Source organism: Psammomys obesus, unplaced genomic scaffold (genome assembly GCF_907164565.1).
Source record: "Psammomys obesus unplaced genomic scaffold, mPsaObe1.curated_primary_1811, whole genome shotgun sequence".
NCBI lineage: Eukaryota > Metazoa > Chordata > Mammalia > Rodentia > Muridae > Psammomys > Psammomys obesus.
The window spans coordinates 16,405,329-16,422,025 of record NW_026585504.1 but is presented as its reverse complement, the minus strand read 5'-3'; the positions used below and the strand labels follow the sequence as shown (position 1 = coordinate 16,422,025).

The window sequence follows — 16,697 nt, the reverse complement described above, 5'->3', positions numbered from 1 at the left end:
GCCACTGGCCTCTGCTTTAGACCCATCACCTACTTGACCATGGCAGTCAGTTCTCTCCTTAGCTTTCTCCAGGGAACTGTGACCTCTTAGCTCAAGCAGCTGTTCAGAGTTGGCACCTGTCCCCAGTCTCTTTCTCTCTATGTGAGAAATATGCGACAGTACTTCCTGGTTCAGGCCTAACCCTTCCTTCCAGGAGACCATGGGGCACTAGGGCTGAGTAAGCCCCACTCTTAGGCTCCTGCTGGTAGACAAATACAGGGGTGTGGCTCTATCCCCTGCCTGTTGCTTGTCCTGGGTGGCAGCTGGGATCAGAGATCATTCGGAGAAATGAGAGGGCAGAGTTGCTTCTAAGAGACGAGTTGTGCATTCTTGGGAGAAAGTGTGGGGCACAAAAGTACCCAGGGACTTCCGGGGGTTGGGGAAGGATGGGTCTGCAAGCTAAGGGAAGCCTGAAGCATTAAGGAGGGCTGTGAAGACAGAGAAAACCCTGATAGCTTTGCCCTGGGACAGGCCACAGGGAAAAGTAAGCCTGTAGAGAGGACCATAGAGGTCATCCTGGTGTGGGTAGAGTAGAGCCTGGGGAGGGTAGAGGTCATCCTGGGGAGGGCAGAGAGCCTGGCATGGGTAGAGGTCATTTTGGGGAGGATAGAGGTCATCCTGGGGAGGGTAGAGGCCATCCTGGGGATGGTAGAGGAGAGCTTGGGGAGGGTAGAGGTCTTCCTGGGGAGGGTAGAGGTCATCTTGGGGAGGGTAGAGGTCATCCTGGGGAGGGTAGAGGGTGAACAGATGAAGCAGCTTCTTTGAAAAAGACTAACCTCAAGATAAGGAAGCCAGGCCAAGAGGATGCCTTTTGCCGCCACCCCCACTGCCACATTCTTTAGCCCAGGTTATCTTTGGATGAAATGACTGCGTGGACACAGAAAAACACATATCAGAAGGTCTCCAGACTGACCTGTGTTTTTTTGGTTTGAGATTTTTAGATTTTTGTTTAGTTTTGTTTTTTTGAGAGTTTCTCTGTACAAGAGCCCTGGCTGAGCCAGGTGGAGAGATGCACACCTTTGATCCCAGCACTCAGGAAGATCTCTGTGAGTTCAAGGCCAGCCTGGTCTACAAAGTGAGTCCAGTCCCAGACAGCCAAGAGAAATCCTATCTCGGGGAGGGACTGGTTTTCCTGGAACTTGGTTTGTAAAGCAGGCTGGTCTCGAACTCATAGAGAGAGAGAGAGAGATCTGCCTGCCTCTGTCTCCTGATTTTATTTTTATTTTTCAAGTGTGTTTGTGTGTGTGCCGTGCGTAGGTGCCTCAGGAAGTTAGAAGAGGGAGTCAGATATCCTGGATCTGGAGTTACCAATGATTGTGAGCTGCCTGAACGGATGCCGGCAACCAAACTAGGATTCTCCAGAAGACCAGAGAGCGCTGTCTAATTCAGAATGGCCTTGAACTCCTGATTCTCCTGCTTCTGCCTCCATGTGCTGGAATTACGCTACTTCCAGTTGAGCCTGGGGTCTCTCTGTAAGGTAGTCCAGAGCCTTCCCTCCGGTCCTGAGGCCTCCCTGCTCATTGGTGGAGTACAGACAGGAAGGAACTGGGGAAGGGGGAACCAGGGCTCTGGGCAACTTGCCATGGAGGCTGCCCTAAGCCCCAGCCTTCTCTGTGGCTGGAAATACCCACTGTGTGGTTCCTGGCCCTAGCTTTCCAGGCATCTCCTGGCTTTGGCAGATGTGGCAGAGGCAGCTGCCGGGTCACCGTCAAGCTGGCCCTTGCCACCAGGCTTATCTTGGTTCAGCAGCTGCCAAGTCTATGCCCCGCTCCACCTCTTTCCTCCTTTCTTCTTAACTAGCACCCAAGAGGCTGGAGGAAAGCTTCCCACTCACCATGCACAGCTTAAAAGTAGCTTCTAGATTCTTTGGCGTCTCCTGTCAGGTCTACTGTCTCTGCAGGCCCTAGATGCTCTTATTGACCTCAGTTCCAGGCCCCATGTGCTCTGGGGGGGCCAAGGAAGGAAACAGTATGAAACTACTCCAGGCCCTAGGTGCCAGGGACCCCAGAAGAGGAGGTGGGAGGCCTTCCTGGCCTTGGGAGAAACCCAAGCAGTACTCCACCATGCCCAGTGGTCCTGCCCACTCGGGGACCCTTTTATTTGGCATATGTTAGGTCATCGGGCGTGAGCAATCAGCCCGTGAAAAGTGAACCCAGGAGGTATGCTCTCATGGGAGCATGAGGAGAGCTGGGCCTGAGGGGCTGCCCCTCTAAGTGACCAGGTGCCTTCAGGGACGACTCTTCTTTGGAGGGTTGTCTGGGTGGGACCGTTTTCTCGGGAAGGCCAAAGCGTGGGCGGCTATTCCCCAGGTTGTTCAGTCAAGAACCTTATCACACACCGTCTACAAAGGGTCTGGAAAACTTGACTTTTCCACACTTTGCTTTTTCCCCTCCTTCTGCTCCTCTTCCCTTGGGAGTGTGTCTGTCTTTTGTCTTCTTTACCTGCGAAACTCATTTGTGCCCTGCCCCGAGAACGGCCTCTGGTTGTCTTCGTGTTGCCTAGAGGGAAAGAAAGGAACCAAGTTATTGTTTGAGTCTTGCAAATACCGAGTGGAATACAGGCCTTCACTCTCCCAGGTCGCTATTATTATCGCATCGCACAGATGAAAGAGCAGGTGTTGTCGTCGTCGTGGTTAAGTTTCAAGCCCAGGACCACGTGGCCCGGCCCCAGGCATACTCATTCCCCAGACTAAGAGGAGAATGCGCTGGGACCCCAGGCCTCCTCAGCGCTGGGCCCTACTCCTCTTCAACCTTCAGAACCCATTGTGATTTAGAAAACCATCAGTTCCTGCATCCTGTTCCTTCCTTGAAGCTCCCAGCCAGTCTTCGAGGCCAATGCTAAGTCATCATCTTCCTCTCTCCTCCCTCAGCCTCGGGCCTATTCTCCTGGGAATCCACTCTGACCCCGGGGGCCAAAAAAAAAAAAAAAAAACCTCGAAGTACGCAGTTTCGCAGTTTTCTCGCAGGGGCAGTAGGGAAAAGTGCGCCGCGCCGCGGGGGCCCTGCCGGCCGAGCGGGAATCCAGTTCCTAACCGCTGGCTCCCCTCGAAGGGAGGGGAGAGGGCGGAGGTGCTTCTGCGGCGGCATCTGGCCGAGGCGGGCGGGAAGCTGCTGCATTAAATTGTAAAAATCGATTTATTGACCGGCAGGTGCGAGCGGCGGCAGATGGAGAGCAGCGCTGCCCGGGCGCATCTGCGGGGGAGCGGCGGCATCGATCCTGGGCCCCCTCGGAAACCGTTCGTCCCGGGCCTTTCCGTCGGTTCCCTCCTCGACGCGGGGCCAAGGTCCGAGGATCCTTGGCGCCTGGGTGGCTGGGGTAGTTCGGTTCCCTTCCCCGACCCCCACCCCCCACCTCCTGGCTCAGGACCCGAGCCGGGCTCCCCGCCCCCCCACACGGCTGGCAAGGCCTGCCAGCCCCACTGCCCCAGTTGGCACGCGGCGGGGCCAGGCTGACGCGTGGCAGCGCCCTGCGGCAGATGAGGCACGCGCCCGGCCTCATTTCAATGTGAATGGGCCGAGCGGAGCGGCCATGTGGCAGCAACAGTTTGCAAATCTCCCCGCCTTCTGTGCGGCTCCCCGGGCCGCGGCTCCCAGCACGTGGCCCCTGCTCCGCGCCCGCCGCGGCGGGGTCTCTCCAGGCTTAAGCGCCCCGCCCCACCCCGCCTCCGCCCGGCTGCGGCGTGCCGGGGGGGGGGGGGGCGCACCGCTGTCCCCCGGGCACGGCGGCGGGCCGGAGGAGGTCTCCGGGCTGGCGGCCCCGGGGAGCCCGTAGGCTGGGAAGGAGGCCCGAGGTCGCACCCCGGGAACCCGCGGCCGGTTTGGGGACAACTTTGACGTGTTTCAGTTCCGGGGGCGGGGGCGGGGTGCAGGTTCTTCATAAGGAGAGAAGCCAAGACGTGGCCACCAGGAGGGCGCAGCAGGGGCACAAGTCTTCTGGGGAGAAGGAAAGGCTTTGCCCGTCTCCCCCGCTGCTCGGCCTTCGGCGCTGGGGAGGGTCTGAGGGTGCCCTGGGGGGGGGGGGGCGAGGAGCTGTGGGCCCAAGAAAGGGCCGCAGTTTATGGGAACCCAGCACGGTCAGGCTTGGGGAGTCTGTGGAGCTGGCCCTGACTAGTGGCCATGTCGTTAGCAGTGGCCTGCTCTCCTCCTACAACCGTCCTGTTCTTCGAGCATCCAGAAGGGTGTTGCTTTTCTTCCACCGGAGTCTTTGGCTCCTAATGACCCAGCGCAAGCGAAGGGCTCCAGCTGTGAGCCCTTCGTGCCTAGCAATGTGGGTAAAGACTGATCCCAGCCAATGGGAACTCTAGCGGAGACCCGAGGCTAAGGGTAGTGTCCTGGCCAGGAATAAACAAACAAACAAAACAACAACAACAACACACCCCTTTCCTTCCTAGGTCAGAAATTGCTTAGGCGGATGGATGGCTGACACACATTGTCCATTTCTGAGGAAAAGGATGATCCCGACTTCTGTTTGGTCCTTGACTCTTTGCCAAATATTTTGGCACATTAACGTGTATGAGGGTAGAACGCTTCCAAGAGTAATGGATACTCCTCGTGGAAGTGGATGTCTCCCTGGAGACTCGGGCAAGCGCCAGCGTCGGGAAGAGTTTCTATGGACTCCCCAGGCTAGGATTTGGGGATGGAAACTAGGGAGAGCGGGAGCACCCTCTGGCATTCTAGGAGGGTCTGCAGACACACAGAGGATGCAGAGACGGAGGATCTGGAAGTCCAGAACCGCCGGGAGGTACGCCCCGAGCTCCCCCCTCCCTCGGGCCTGGGACTCTGCTTGCCCATAACCTACATTAACTCGGTAGTGCAGCCTGGGCCCATCTGCCGGGCCCCCCGCCCCGCATCGGTTCCCCACGCCAACCCGCTCGCGCCAGATGGTGGCTGGGAGGGGTGGACGTGCGTGGGGGACCCCGGAGCCTGTCTCCTCACCTCACCCCACCCCCACCCCACCCCACCCCACCCTCCATCACCACCACCCGAGTCAAAAAATCAGACCACGTTCGTCACTGGCAGCTGTTGGGCTCCTCTTCCCCTACCACGAGCCTCCCTGGGGCTGGAGCCGCGTCCCCGCCCCCCCCACCCCCGCCGCAGCCCCCGCCAGCACTGATCTTATCGTCCGACGACAGCCAGCTATCACCACGCGGGCGGGCTGACAGCTGAAGCCACAGGGCCCCCACAGCCCTCAGTGGGAGCAGAGAGAGAGAGAGACGAGTTCTCCAGCACCCCCGAGACCGGGAGAAGGCAGCGCCCCCCCCCCCCCCGCCGCCGGCCCCCGGGGGGCCGGGGGGGGGGCGGGGCGGGCAGCTGCCTCCCCCCCCCCCCCGAGCGGGGGGGGGGCCCCCCCCCCCCCCCCCCGGTCTGCGGCCTCCGGGGAGCACGGCGGGGTGCCGGGAAGGCAGCTGCAGGCCCTGCGCGCTCCGAGGCCACCCGGGAGAGGCGCGCGCGCGTGCGACCTGGGCGAAGCCGCCCGAAACTCAAACAACCCCGCGCGCCTCCAGTCCCACACCCTACATCCTGCCGCTGCGCCCAGAGACCTGGGCCCGCTCGGCCTCGGGCTCTCCCACCTTGCCTCTCCGGTGGCCCCCGAGGACACGCCGGAGCCGGGAGAGTTGGCTCCCTTACCCCGGCGGAGCTAGGGGACGCGGGTAGGGGCCGGGACGCGCGACCCAGGTGAGAGAGGCACCGAGGGGAAAGGCCAGGGCTTCATTACCATACAGCTGAGGACGCGCCCCCCTCTCCGAGGACCACGCCCCCCCAGGAGGGAGTGGGGGTGGGGGGAAGAGAGGGAGAGGGAGAGAGAGAGAGAGAGAGAGAGAGAGAGAGAGAGAGAAGGCACGCGCTGGGCACGCCCCGCTGCTGGGGAGCGACACGCCTACCAGGTGCGCAGGAGAGGACTAGAGTCTCGGACGCTTGGCCCTCTGCCTCGCTTGGAACGGCCACGGAGAGGTTAAAACGCGTCCGGCGGCTTCCCCGCGGTGCTGGGGACGCGTGGGGAGCGGGACGCGCGTAGGCTGCAGGCCAGCGAGGCCCGAGCCACCACCGCCAGCCCCGGGGAGGCAAAAAAAAAAAAAAAAAAAAAGGAGCTCCGAGTGCCCTGGCGCTGGCTTTTTCGCTCTCCCAGTTTTGAAGTTCTGTTTCCCCCCACCACCACCACCTTGGAGCAGAGGCAAAGCCTTCGGGGACCCCTGAGAGGTGGCACGGCCTTCGGGGACGCTCCCCTCCCCCCCCGCCTCCCCCCGAGAGTTTCCGACCCCGTCCCCACCCGGGAACCACCTCACCTCCCGCCGCGTCACTTGGGGCTCCTAATCCTCCCGCGGGCGGGCGAGGGGGCTCGGCCTTTAAGCGCACGCTCTCCGAGGGCTGCTCGGCCCCGGGCACGCGCAGAGCGGGGAGCCCAGGGGTTGGGAGAGGGGCGGGGACGTGCGCCCTACTGGCTGGTTGACCGGGGGAGCGGCGGGGGCGGAGGCCCCCTCGGGTGGGTGCTGGGAGGCCCTGGAGCCTCCGGAGGCCCGGAGGGGAGGGGAGAGCGGCCGCGAGCCCGCCTGACTGACAGGCCGCCGAGAGGAGCCCATATATATAAGAAAGGCTCCCGGGCCAGCAGGTTTCAGTAGCGGCGCTGCTCGCCGGCCGGGAAGCCGAGGCGGAGAGCCGCTCGGGCGCGGTGGAACCCCCCCGACGCCAGCCCGCTCCGGGCCCTGGGATTTGCCCGAGGACGCGTACTCCGAGCAGCCGCCGCCCAGCCGCCCTCACCTGGATTACCTACCGACGAGGCATCGGGCTGCCGGGAAGGCGACCGGAGGGAGAGGAAATCAGCTTTGCAGGAACCCTGCCTGGCCGGAGGGCGACCGCTCCCCCACCCCCCCAGCAGGCGGATTCGGAGTCCCCACCACCACCACCCCCGAGCGCAGAGGACACCCCGAGGGATGACGCCCGCGCCCCGGAGCGCCTGTCCCTGGGCGCTGCTGCTGCTGCTGCTGCTGGCGGTCTTGTGGCCGCAGGTAACGAACGTCCCGCGCCCTCTCCGCCCCCCTCCCGCGGCGCCCCGGGTTCGCGCCCCGGAGCCGGCGGAGCCTGACCTCGCCCTCCTCCCTCCTTCCCTCCGTCCCCCCGTGCCACACAGCGCGCCGCGGGCTCCGGCATCTTCCAGCTGCGGCTGCAGGAGTTCAGCAACGAGCGAGGGGTGCTGGCCAACGGGCGACCCTGCGAGGCCGGCTGCCGGACCTTCTTCCTCGTCTGCCTCAAGCACTACCAGGCAACCTTCTCGGAGGGACCCTGCACCTTCGGCAACATCTCCACGCCGGTGCTGGGCACCAACTCCTTCGTCGTCAGGGACGAGAGCAGCGGCGGCGGGCGCAACCCTCTCCAGCTGCCCTTCAATTTCACCTGGCCGGTAAGCCCAGCCTGCAGGCACCGGGGGACGGCCGAAGGCTATAGAGAAGGGACCGCCTCGACACGCCAGAGCCCCTTTCCCAGGCGCCCCGGGGACTCCCTCTCCCGCCGCCCCCGCCCCCACCCCGCCCTCTCGTGGGACCATCCGGGAGAGGGGCTTCACGCTAGCCCTTCTTCCAAGTTTCCTGCCCTTCCCTCCTCCCGGTTCTCGGGATGTCAGTGTCATGCCGGGTACCCCAGCGCCGCGCCTCCCTCCCATCCCGGGCTCTCGCTTTCCCTCCTGCATCCCTCATCCCTCCCCTGCCCGCTCGCCAGCGCACCGCACCGCGCGGGACACCAGTTAGGCTGACCCGAGCTCGGTAACCGTATCCTGCAATTAGATTAATTAAACGGGCCGCTGCGAGGCAACCCCCCCCCCCCCCCCCCCCGCCCCATACCGCTATCCCTCTGCCCCCCCCCCCCACCCCCCTTTTGCCTCCCCAGGGTACCTTCTCACTCAGCATCCAAGCTTGGCACGCCCCGGGAAACAACCTGCGGCCAGGTGAGTCTCTGGCTCCTCGGCCACACGGGGGCGCCATCGCGCAGCGCCGAAAGAGTTAAGCTGCTGGAGGCGGGGGAAACGCGGGCTTGGGGGTGGGGGCCGGGACGCTTAGCTTGGCCCGAGCTGCGCCCCGCGCTGGACGCTCCGATTCCGCTCGCTGCCTGGACTCAGAGCACAATTGCGTTTCCTGCGGGTTATTTTTGGCGTGGGAACGCGGGGAGCACGGCGGTGAGAAAGGCCGAGGCTGCCAGCGCCACTGACGGGCCCCTTCCTGTATTTTACACCTTTTGCGAATTCCGCTCCTTTGGAAAGGGAATAATGGCTTTGGGATGTTGTTCTGACACAGAGGAAAAGGATATTTCACCAGCACAACAATTCTCACTTTGAAAAGGAAAAAGAAAAACCATTACCTATCTCTAGAACAGAAACGACACCAAAGAACCCCTTGCTCCCCAGTCTCAAGCCAGAAAGCTTCCCTCCCTTTTGATTTTTTCCCCCCATTTTGACCTCTTTTCCTCTTTCCCCTCCGTATCTGCCTCCACAACCCTGGGATATCTTAACATCCGTCTATTGTAGCTTTTTTGAATGCTATCAAGCCCCCTGCACAGGCACACACCCAGGGAAGCCAAGTAGCAGGACTCTGGGACCCTCTGGCCTGTGCTTGCTGGCTGGCAGGTGAGGTTAATCGGATAAGTAGTTAGAGAGTTGTAGCAGGCCACCGTAGTCCCAGATAAGGAGACGACGGTGGGCGGCAGCAGTCTCGGGCTTTCTCAGTCAGGTTGCCCGTCTTTCTCTGACCCGACCTTCTCCCCGCAGAGCCTTCGTCAGGGAATGCGCTTATCAGCCAGATCACCATCCAGGGCCCCCTTGCTGTGGGTCAGAACTGGAAAACAGATGAGCAAAACAACAACCTCACGAGGCTGCGCTACTCCTACCGCGTCATCTGCAGCGACAACTACTACGGGGAGAGCTGCTCCCGCCTGTGCAAGAAGCGTAACGACCACTTTGGACACTACGTGTGCCAGCCAGATGGCAGCCTGTCCTGCCTGCCAGGCTGGACCGGGGAGTACTGTGACCAGCGTAAGCACCAGATCCCCACCAGGACGGGACGGGGGCGGGGGGGGCGGGGGGGGTGGTGTCTCTAGCCTTAGAGTCCGTGGTACCCCAACCTCATTTGGCTCTACTTTCTTTCCTTAGCAATATGTCTTTCTGGCTGTCATGAGCAGAACGGCTACTGCAGCAAGCCAGCAGAGTGCGTGTAAGTGGGGACAGGAAGCGAGAGTGTGTGTGTGTGTGGGGGGGTCTCCCTCCCTTGTAAGCAGGCCTCCCGCCTTATGCTCAGCTTCCCTTCTGTCTCACAGCTGCCGTCCGGGTTGGCAGGGCAGCCTCTGCGATGAGTGTATCCCCCACAATGGCTGTCGTCACGGCACCTGTAGCATCCCCTGGCAGTGTACCTGCAAGGAGGGCTGGGGAGGTCTGTTTTGTGACCAAGGTGAGTGAGGGAAGGAGAGACAGATGGGGTGGCCGGGCCTGATACTAGAGGCGGTGCTGGAGCCTCTCTCTTGGCAATTGAGAACTGGCTCCCCTATTATCATTAAGGACAAGGCTTAGGATTTGTATCTGGGCACATGTGTGGTACTAGGGGCGGAACTCGGCGTGTCACACATACTAAGCAAGCACTCGACCTGTGTGTGAGCTCAATCTTGGTGCCTTCAAAGGCTTTCTACCAACTGAGCTGCAGCGGGATGGCGGGACACGCTTCTCCACACACCGGAGAGCTGGGGTGACTAAAGAGGCCAAGGGGTGACAGCTTGGCAGCCTGGAGCTCGTGCTCATAAATTCTAGCGAGGCCAAAGAGAAAGGGAGGCCGAGCTCTGTTCCTCTTTCTGCCTTGTAGTTAGCTATTAACCCTCTTGAGTGTTTGCTCACCTTCCGAGGCTGTTTGAGCAGCTCTCCCCTAAACAGCTGTCTGGTGGGGTGTGCCCACTGGCTGCCCTGGGCTGTGGCCAACCTGGGCCTCTGGGTAGAGAGAACATCTAACTGCCTTTTTAGTGTGGGCACAGCCACCTGCCCTTCTGCAGCGGCACTTGCCAGGCAGCTGCCTGAGCTCACACAGTCTCTACCTGATACCCGAGGGGTTGGCACAGACTTGAGAGGGGGAACCTTTCCTTCTACATCCCAGGGGCCAGCTGCATCCTCCCATTTTCAGGCTCAAGCACTGTGCCTGCTGCCATGGAGAGACCACACAGGCCTAGAAAGGATGGGGAAGGGGGGTTGCCTAGAAAGGTCCTGACTTGCTGCCAGCATAGAATTCAGCGCTTGTCTGTGCACTCGCTCCTCTTCTCTCTCTTCTCCTCTCTGTGTGGCACACAGAATTCCTCTCTTTTTTTCTCCCCAACACACACACACACACACACACACACACACACACACACACACCTGGTTCCTTGCTCCTTCTTTCTCTGCCTTCCACTTTTGCTCCCAGGTGACACAGTCATATACTAGTTGTATGCAAACACAGCCCTCACTTGGTCCCTCTGTTTGCTTTGTCTGGCCCTCCCTCCTTGTTCTTCTCCAGTAAGAAAACAAACAGCTATCATCCAAAATACACTTTTAACACCTCCTGTAGAAAATGCCTAGTCCTGCCTGTGGAGGCTGTCATCTCCTTGCTCCTCTTCCCACCTGCTGAAATTTTCCTCCTTCTAGTCCTTTCAGGCTTGCGCCTCCTCCATGCAGCCTCTTCGGGCTTCCTCATTAGCTAGGGGCCTTGACTGCGCCCCCTTCTCCTCTTCATCCCGCTCTGGCTGGAAGTGTTGACCAGCAGGGCATTGACCGAACTGTGCTTTTGTTTTCAACTTTCGTTAAATTTGTACAGCTTATATTATAGTCTCGGGTGGCTTAACACTCAGGATTTCACTGGCAGAGAAGAGAGGGATGCGTGGGCCTGGAAAACTTAGAATTTGAAGCTTCTTTGAGCCAAATACAGGGAGAGCTTGCACGGAGCTGGGAGAGTTCCTGGTCCCACTCAGCCGGTTGCTTCCTGTCTCCACAGACCTCAATTACTGCACTCACCACTCCCCATGCAAGAATGGAGCAACGTGTTCCAACAGCGGGCAGCGGAGCTATACCTGCGCCTGCCGCCCCGGCTTCACCGGCGTGGACTGCGAGCTGGAGCTCAGCAAGTGTGACAGCAACCCCTGTCGGAACGGTGGCAGCTGTAAGGTAAGTCCCAAGCCAGCCCGCGAAGGCAGAGGCCTAACCAGGTAGCATCCAGCAGTCTTCGGCTGTGTGTCCACGGATAGACACTCTGGACAAGCAGAGTGGGGGTGCCCCAGCCCCACTCCTCGGGGTCTAACTTTAGTCTCTATGCTCTCTCCCCAGGACCAGAAGGATGGCTATTACTGCCTGTGTCCCCCAGGCTACTATGGCCAGCACTGTGAACATAGTACCTTGACCTGTGCGGACTCACCGTGCTTCAATGGCGGCTCCTGCCGGGAGCGCAACCAGGGGGCCAGTTACATCTGCGAATGTCCCCCCAGCTTCACTGGCTCCAACTGTGAGAAGAAAGTAGACAGGTGTACCAGCAACCCATGTGCCAATGGTAAGTCCTTTCTGCCACCTGACTGACCTGCTGCGCTGGCCCCTGAGAGGCTCAAGAGGAGCAGGAGACCTGTCTGCTACGCGGGCAGACTGACCGACGTGGGCTCCCATTTGCTTTTGGGGGTGAAAAGCTTGCATGGGGGGGGTTGGAGGAGCAGCAGGTCAGCAGCAGCCTTAGGTGGGGGTCGTGTCCATCCTGCAGGATGTCCATCCTTACTCCCGTGCCTGGGCCCTGGCCTGGGGAGGATAGCCTGCGACCCTCCTCAGGAAACCATGACTTAGAAAGAAGGACGTTAAAGGCTTCACGTCCCTTGTCAAGGGAGGCCAGCGACAGTTAGAGCTCTGTACCTCGAGGCCTCACCTTTCCCCACACTCACCTAGAATGAGTGTGCCTAAAGGAACCTGGAGTGGCCAGCACCCTTTGAGACACAGAACACATTGGCAATCTTCATGCATCTGGTGGCAGGCGCTCAGGAGCTGTCCAGGGCATGGGAGTGCCATGTAATCCGCTCCCCCTCAACTCTCTTGAGCCACAGTTTTCAAATCCCTGAACGGGAAGATGAAACTGTCTTTGGTGTGCTTGCAAAGATGAAGTTTAAACGGCAATTGCACCCACAAGAGCACTTCCTGTAGGTAGTCTGTACTGCTCTACCTGATCCTCATGAAAGGATCAAATTCTGCAGGTCAGCAGGTGAGGAAACCAAGGCTCAGGGATCAGGTACAGGTCGTCAGATCCCCTGCTAGAGAGAGCAAGTCAAGCATACCTGCCTTACCCTAAAATTCTGCAGGAAGCCCATAACTACGCTACAATAGCCCGAGGAAGCATGGAGAAACCGGGATCACCCCCAAACCCCAGGGCTTGGGAGTCTTTGCACAGTTCTCTTTTTACAGTCTGCTCTGTCCGTGCAGGCTGAACGCATGGAGGCAGAAGGGTCTAAGCTCCTGGAGGAAGCCCCATGCCCTTCACCTGGGAGTCCAGGCTCTCGCTGACTTGGGTCCTGTGTCCTTACAGGAGGCCAGTGCCTGAACAGAGGTCCGATCCGAACCTGCCGCTGCCGACCCGGATTCACAGGCGCCCACTGCGAACTCCACATCAGCGACTGTGCCCGAAGCCCCTGTGCCCATGGGGGCACTTGTCACGACCTGGAGACCGGGCCTGTGTGCACCTGCCCCGAGGGCTTTTCTGGCAGGCGCTGTGAGGTGCGGACGAGCCATGGTGCCTGTGCCTCAGGACCCTGCTTCAACGGGGCCACCTGCTACAGCAGCCTCTCCCCGAACAACTTCGTCTGCAACTGTCCTTACGGCTTTGTGGGCAGCCGCTGCGAGTTCCCCGTGGGGCTGCCGCCCAGCTTCCCCTGGGTCGCCGTCTCCCTGGGCGTGGGGCTGGTGGTACTGCTGGTGCTGCTGGGCATGGTGGCAGTGGCCGTGCGGCAGCTGCGGCTTCGGAGGCCCGATGACGGCAGCCGGGAGGCCATGAACAACCTGTCGGACTTCCAGAAGGACAACCTAATCCCCGCTGCCCAGCTCAAGAACACAAACCAGAAGAAGGAGCTGGAAGTGGACTGTGGCCTGGACAAGTCCAACTGTGGCAAACTGCAGAACCGCACGTTGGACTATAATCTGGCCCCAGGACTCCTGGGCCGGGGGACCATGCTTGGGAACTATCCTCACAGTGACAAGAGCTTAGGGGAGAAGGTGCCACTTCGGTTACACAGGTAAGCCACACCTGGAAGCCCGTGGCTTGGCCATGGACCCTTATGTAGTGTGGCTGGGTCCTCCAGGCTCAGTGGGAGACTGGCATCAGGCCCTGGCTGCTTTTAAGCAAGGAAGGTTGTGGTCCTGACAGCAAAATACCCGGGTTGCATTTCCGTAGGAAGCCAGGCACAGTGGCACCTCCTCGCATCCTTAACTACTTAGGCTGAGACAGGAGAATGGCCAAGTTGCATGCCAACCTGGCCAACACAGCAGCAGGTCACGGCTCAAAAACAAATCTGGGCTATTGAAATGGCTCAGAGGGCAAAGGCGCCTGCTGCCAAGACTGATGTCCGAATTTGATCCCCAGGACCCACAACTTAGAAGTTGTCCTCTGACTTCCGAAATTTGTGTGTGTGCATGCACACACACACACACACACACACACACACATAATCATTTTTAAGAATTCTTCTTAGGGGAGTCCCTCTCCCTCATTCAGCCCTCCATTCTTCACTCCCAAATACCAAGGGTTCACAGTGTATCTCTCGTGACTTCTATCTTTCCACCGTGCAGCTTGTCTCTAGTGGCAATACTGGCTTTTACGAGGCCCGTGACTTTTCCGGTTTGCTAGGGTTCTGTAGCTCTCTTAGGGGCCTATTCTAACTGCCTGCCCCTGAAGGCCAGCACTGGGCACTCCTAGCCCACGTCTTTCCCCTAGACCCCTGCAGCGATGCCCTATAACTGTCTGGGATCTAGATTAGCATCCGACTGCACTTCCAGGCTCCCCCCCCCCCCCCCCCCCCCCCCATGCTTACCTGCCCGTCTTCCCCCCGTCACCCCCCCCCCCCGGCCCCCCCCCCCCCCCCCGCTCCCTCATGCTTACCTGCCCGTCTTCCTCCAGTGAAAAGCCAGAGTGTCGAATATCAGCGATATGCTCTCCCAGGGACTCCGTGTACCAGTCAGTGTGTTTGATATCAGAAGAGAGGAACGAATGTGTCATTGCCACAGAGGTGAGTGCTGGGCTGGCTGCCCTTCCCTGTCAGCGTGCCCCCTCCTGCTCTGTGTGGATGGGGAAAAAAAAATGTCCTGGTCACTAGCAAACTCGTTCCTGAAGGGGTGGGTCAGAGATCTCTGCCTGGGTGTTTAGTGTCTCTTGGGTCCCCCGCTGGCCTCATGGCCACAGAGGGTGTGATACAGGAGCCAGGTGGTACTCGACTGAGCAGCTGCGCCAATAAAAGGGACAGAGTCAAGGAGTCTAGAGGTAGAGCTAGGAAGGACAGCCATGGTACCTGGCTGCCTTTCAGGAACTGTTTCCCGGTTGCCTTTCAGTGAAGTTGCCTGTGTCTGCCTGCACCTGCCTGTTTCTTCCTGTTGGCTTCTTCCATGATTCTCCCACATTAGTGCAAACTCCCAGACACTTAGGGCGAAGGACTGAGGGCACTGCCCCTCCCTCAGTGGCTTCACCCAGGGGGGCCCAGAGCATCCCTGGGGACAGCAGCTGCCCCCACCCAACATAACCATTTTCTCCTTCTGTATGTGCTCCCCAGGTATAAGGCACGGAGCCCACCCAGACACCCAGCTTCAGCCCAGCAGCTGGGCCTTCCTTCCGCATTGTTTACATTGCATCCTGGATGGGACGTCTTTAGTATGCACAGTGCTGCTCGAAGGAGGAAGAGGAGGAGGACGAGGAGGAAGGGGGAATGGCATAAACTGGACAGACTGTGAACCTGCCAAGAGTCGAACCGCCTCTGCCCAGCTTCAGGAGTCTGCCTGGCCTCGGATGGGCAGCCAGGGGAGCAGAGTTGAGGAACCAGAGGAGGACCATCATGGGAGCTGTTATCTGAGGTGCCACTTGGACTTGCTCTGCCAACCGTGGCCATCATGGGGCTCTTGACTGTTCTCCAGAGAGTGGCACTGGCCCTAAGCGATCTTGGAGCTGCTGTGACCCCCATGGGCATCTGTATTTCCAAAGTGCCTTTTGCCCAGACTCCATCATGACAGCTGGGCCCAAATGAGAAAAGAGAAGAGGCTTGCCAGGGACAGGCCTTGTGTAGGCAGGAAAGCCTTGGAGTTTGGCTTTCGGCGGGAGCTATCCTGCAGGTGAGGTGGGCACCGAGGGGAGAGATGCAGATCCTGCCTTCAACCACAGCATGTGAGGTGCCACCAAGCCTACACCCTCTGGGCAAAGTTGGTCCTCTCACTGGTTCTGGTGCCTCTGGGCTTGTGTGAACAGATGGGCTTAGGGCCTGCCCCTTTTGGCAGCCAGGGGTACAGGCCTAACTAGGGAGCACAGGACCCTTACGCTAAAATTCCAATAAGGGAGATGGGGTGCTGCTGTAGCTAGGCCCTTCCGTGCATCATGCCCATTTCTGCACCCATGAGCCTGGGCTCTACAAGTGCCCACTGCTGCCCCCAGACCACCTTTGAAGCCGATCTTCAGAAATCAATAATATGAGGTTTTTTTTGTTTTTGTTTTTTGGTGTTTTTTTTTTTTTTTTTTTTTTGTAGTTTATTTTGGAGTCTAGTATTTTGATAATTTAAGAATCAGAAGCACTGGCCTTTCTACATTTTATAACATTATTTTGTATATAATGTGTATTTATAATATGGAACAGATGTGTATAGGAATTTATTATTTCTTGGGTCCTGTCTTTGTCATAGAAGAATGGGAATCTTCTGCCTGCCTTCCTACCACAAATTTGAGGCCCCTTCTCTCCTTGCTGTTGAATGCCCTGCTGGGACCCCTAGGGCCTGTGCGTGCCTGGGTCTGGCATGTTGTGTGGAAGGCCTGGTGTCTCAGTCCGTTCTCTGGGGAACCTTGCCTCACCCACCTCAACCCCAGCCTAGGCCAGCCTTCCATGCCTGCTGACTTTGAGGCTGGGTGCCATAATTCCGCTGTGTGTCCCCACCCTTCCGTGAGGACAAACTTTCCCCTGACTGGAATCTCTCTCCCTTTTCCCCAAGCCTAAGAAGCAGTTATGGGTGCCTTGATTTTCTCCCATTGAGGAAGATTCTCTCATTACTTATTCAAAAGGACGCTCATATTTGATAATGAGTTAAGTCCCCTCGGGGTACTTCCTCCTGCCATGAGGGCACTTTGGTTGCAGTGACACCTGCCATTTTCCCAGGACCAGTGAGGAATGGATCTGGGATGGGGATGGATAGAAGAGTCGCCTTAGGTCCATGCCCTGGGGGATGGATGAGACTACAAGACGGAGAGGAATCAGCCTTCCCTGAGTCTGTTGCCCAGGCCGAGACACTAGCGAGGGGGTTTCCAGTCCACTCCATGCCCAGCTTCCTCTAAGGCACAGGATAGTCCCTGGGGGCATAGCCTCTCTCCAGCCCCAAACATACCCCATGGTGAGTAAATGGTGAAGAAAAACAAAAAGCAAAACCCACAAAAACAAAACAAGCCAACCCAAGCGAGT

General features: G+C 59.1%; 1 protein-coding gene and 1 long non-coding RNA gene across 2 annotated transcripts; one reads left to right on the top strand and one right to left on the bottom strand.

The window, feature by feature from the left end:
- Positions 1–2,105: 2,105 nt before the first annotated feature.
- LOC129667959 (uncharacterized) lies at positions 2,106–7,985 on the bottom strand. Its single transcript, XR_008718851.1, has 2 exons — positions 7,922–7,985; positions 2,106–2,537 (listed from the first exon to the last, which is right to left on the bottom strand). It is a non-coding gene; the product is annotated as an uncharacterized LOC129667959 (long non-coding RNA).
- Positions 6,894–15,801, top strand: Dll4 (delta like canonical Notch ligand 4). The gene is made up of 11 exons (XM_055595635.1): positions 6,894–7,042; positions 7,165–7,434; positions 7,917–7,974; positions 8,791–9,054; positions 9,172–9,232; positions 9,336–9,466; positions 11,027–11,196; positions 11,356–11,575; positions 12,587–13,289; positions 14,171–14,279; positions 14,817–15,801. The coding sequence occupies exons 1-11, from the start codon at positions 6,968–6,970 to the stop codon at positions 14,820–14,822; spliced, it is 2,067 nt and encodes a 688-aa protein (XP_055451610.1). The 5' UTR covers positions 6,894–6,967; the 3' UTR covers positions 14,823–15,801.
- The last annotated feature ends 896 nt before the right edge of the window (positions 15,802–16,697 follow it).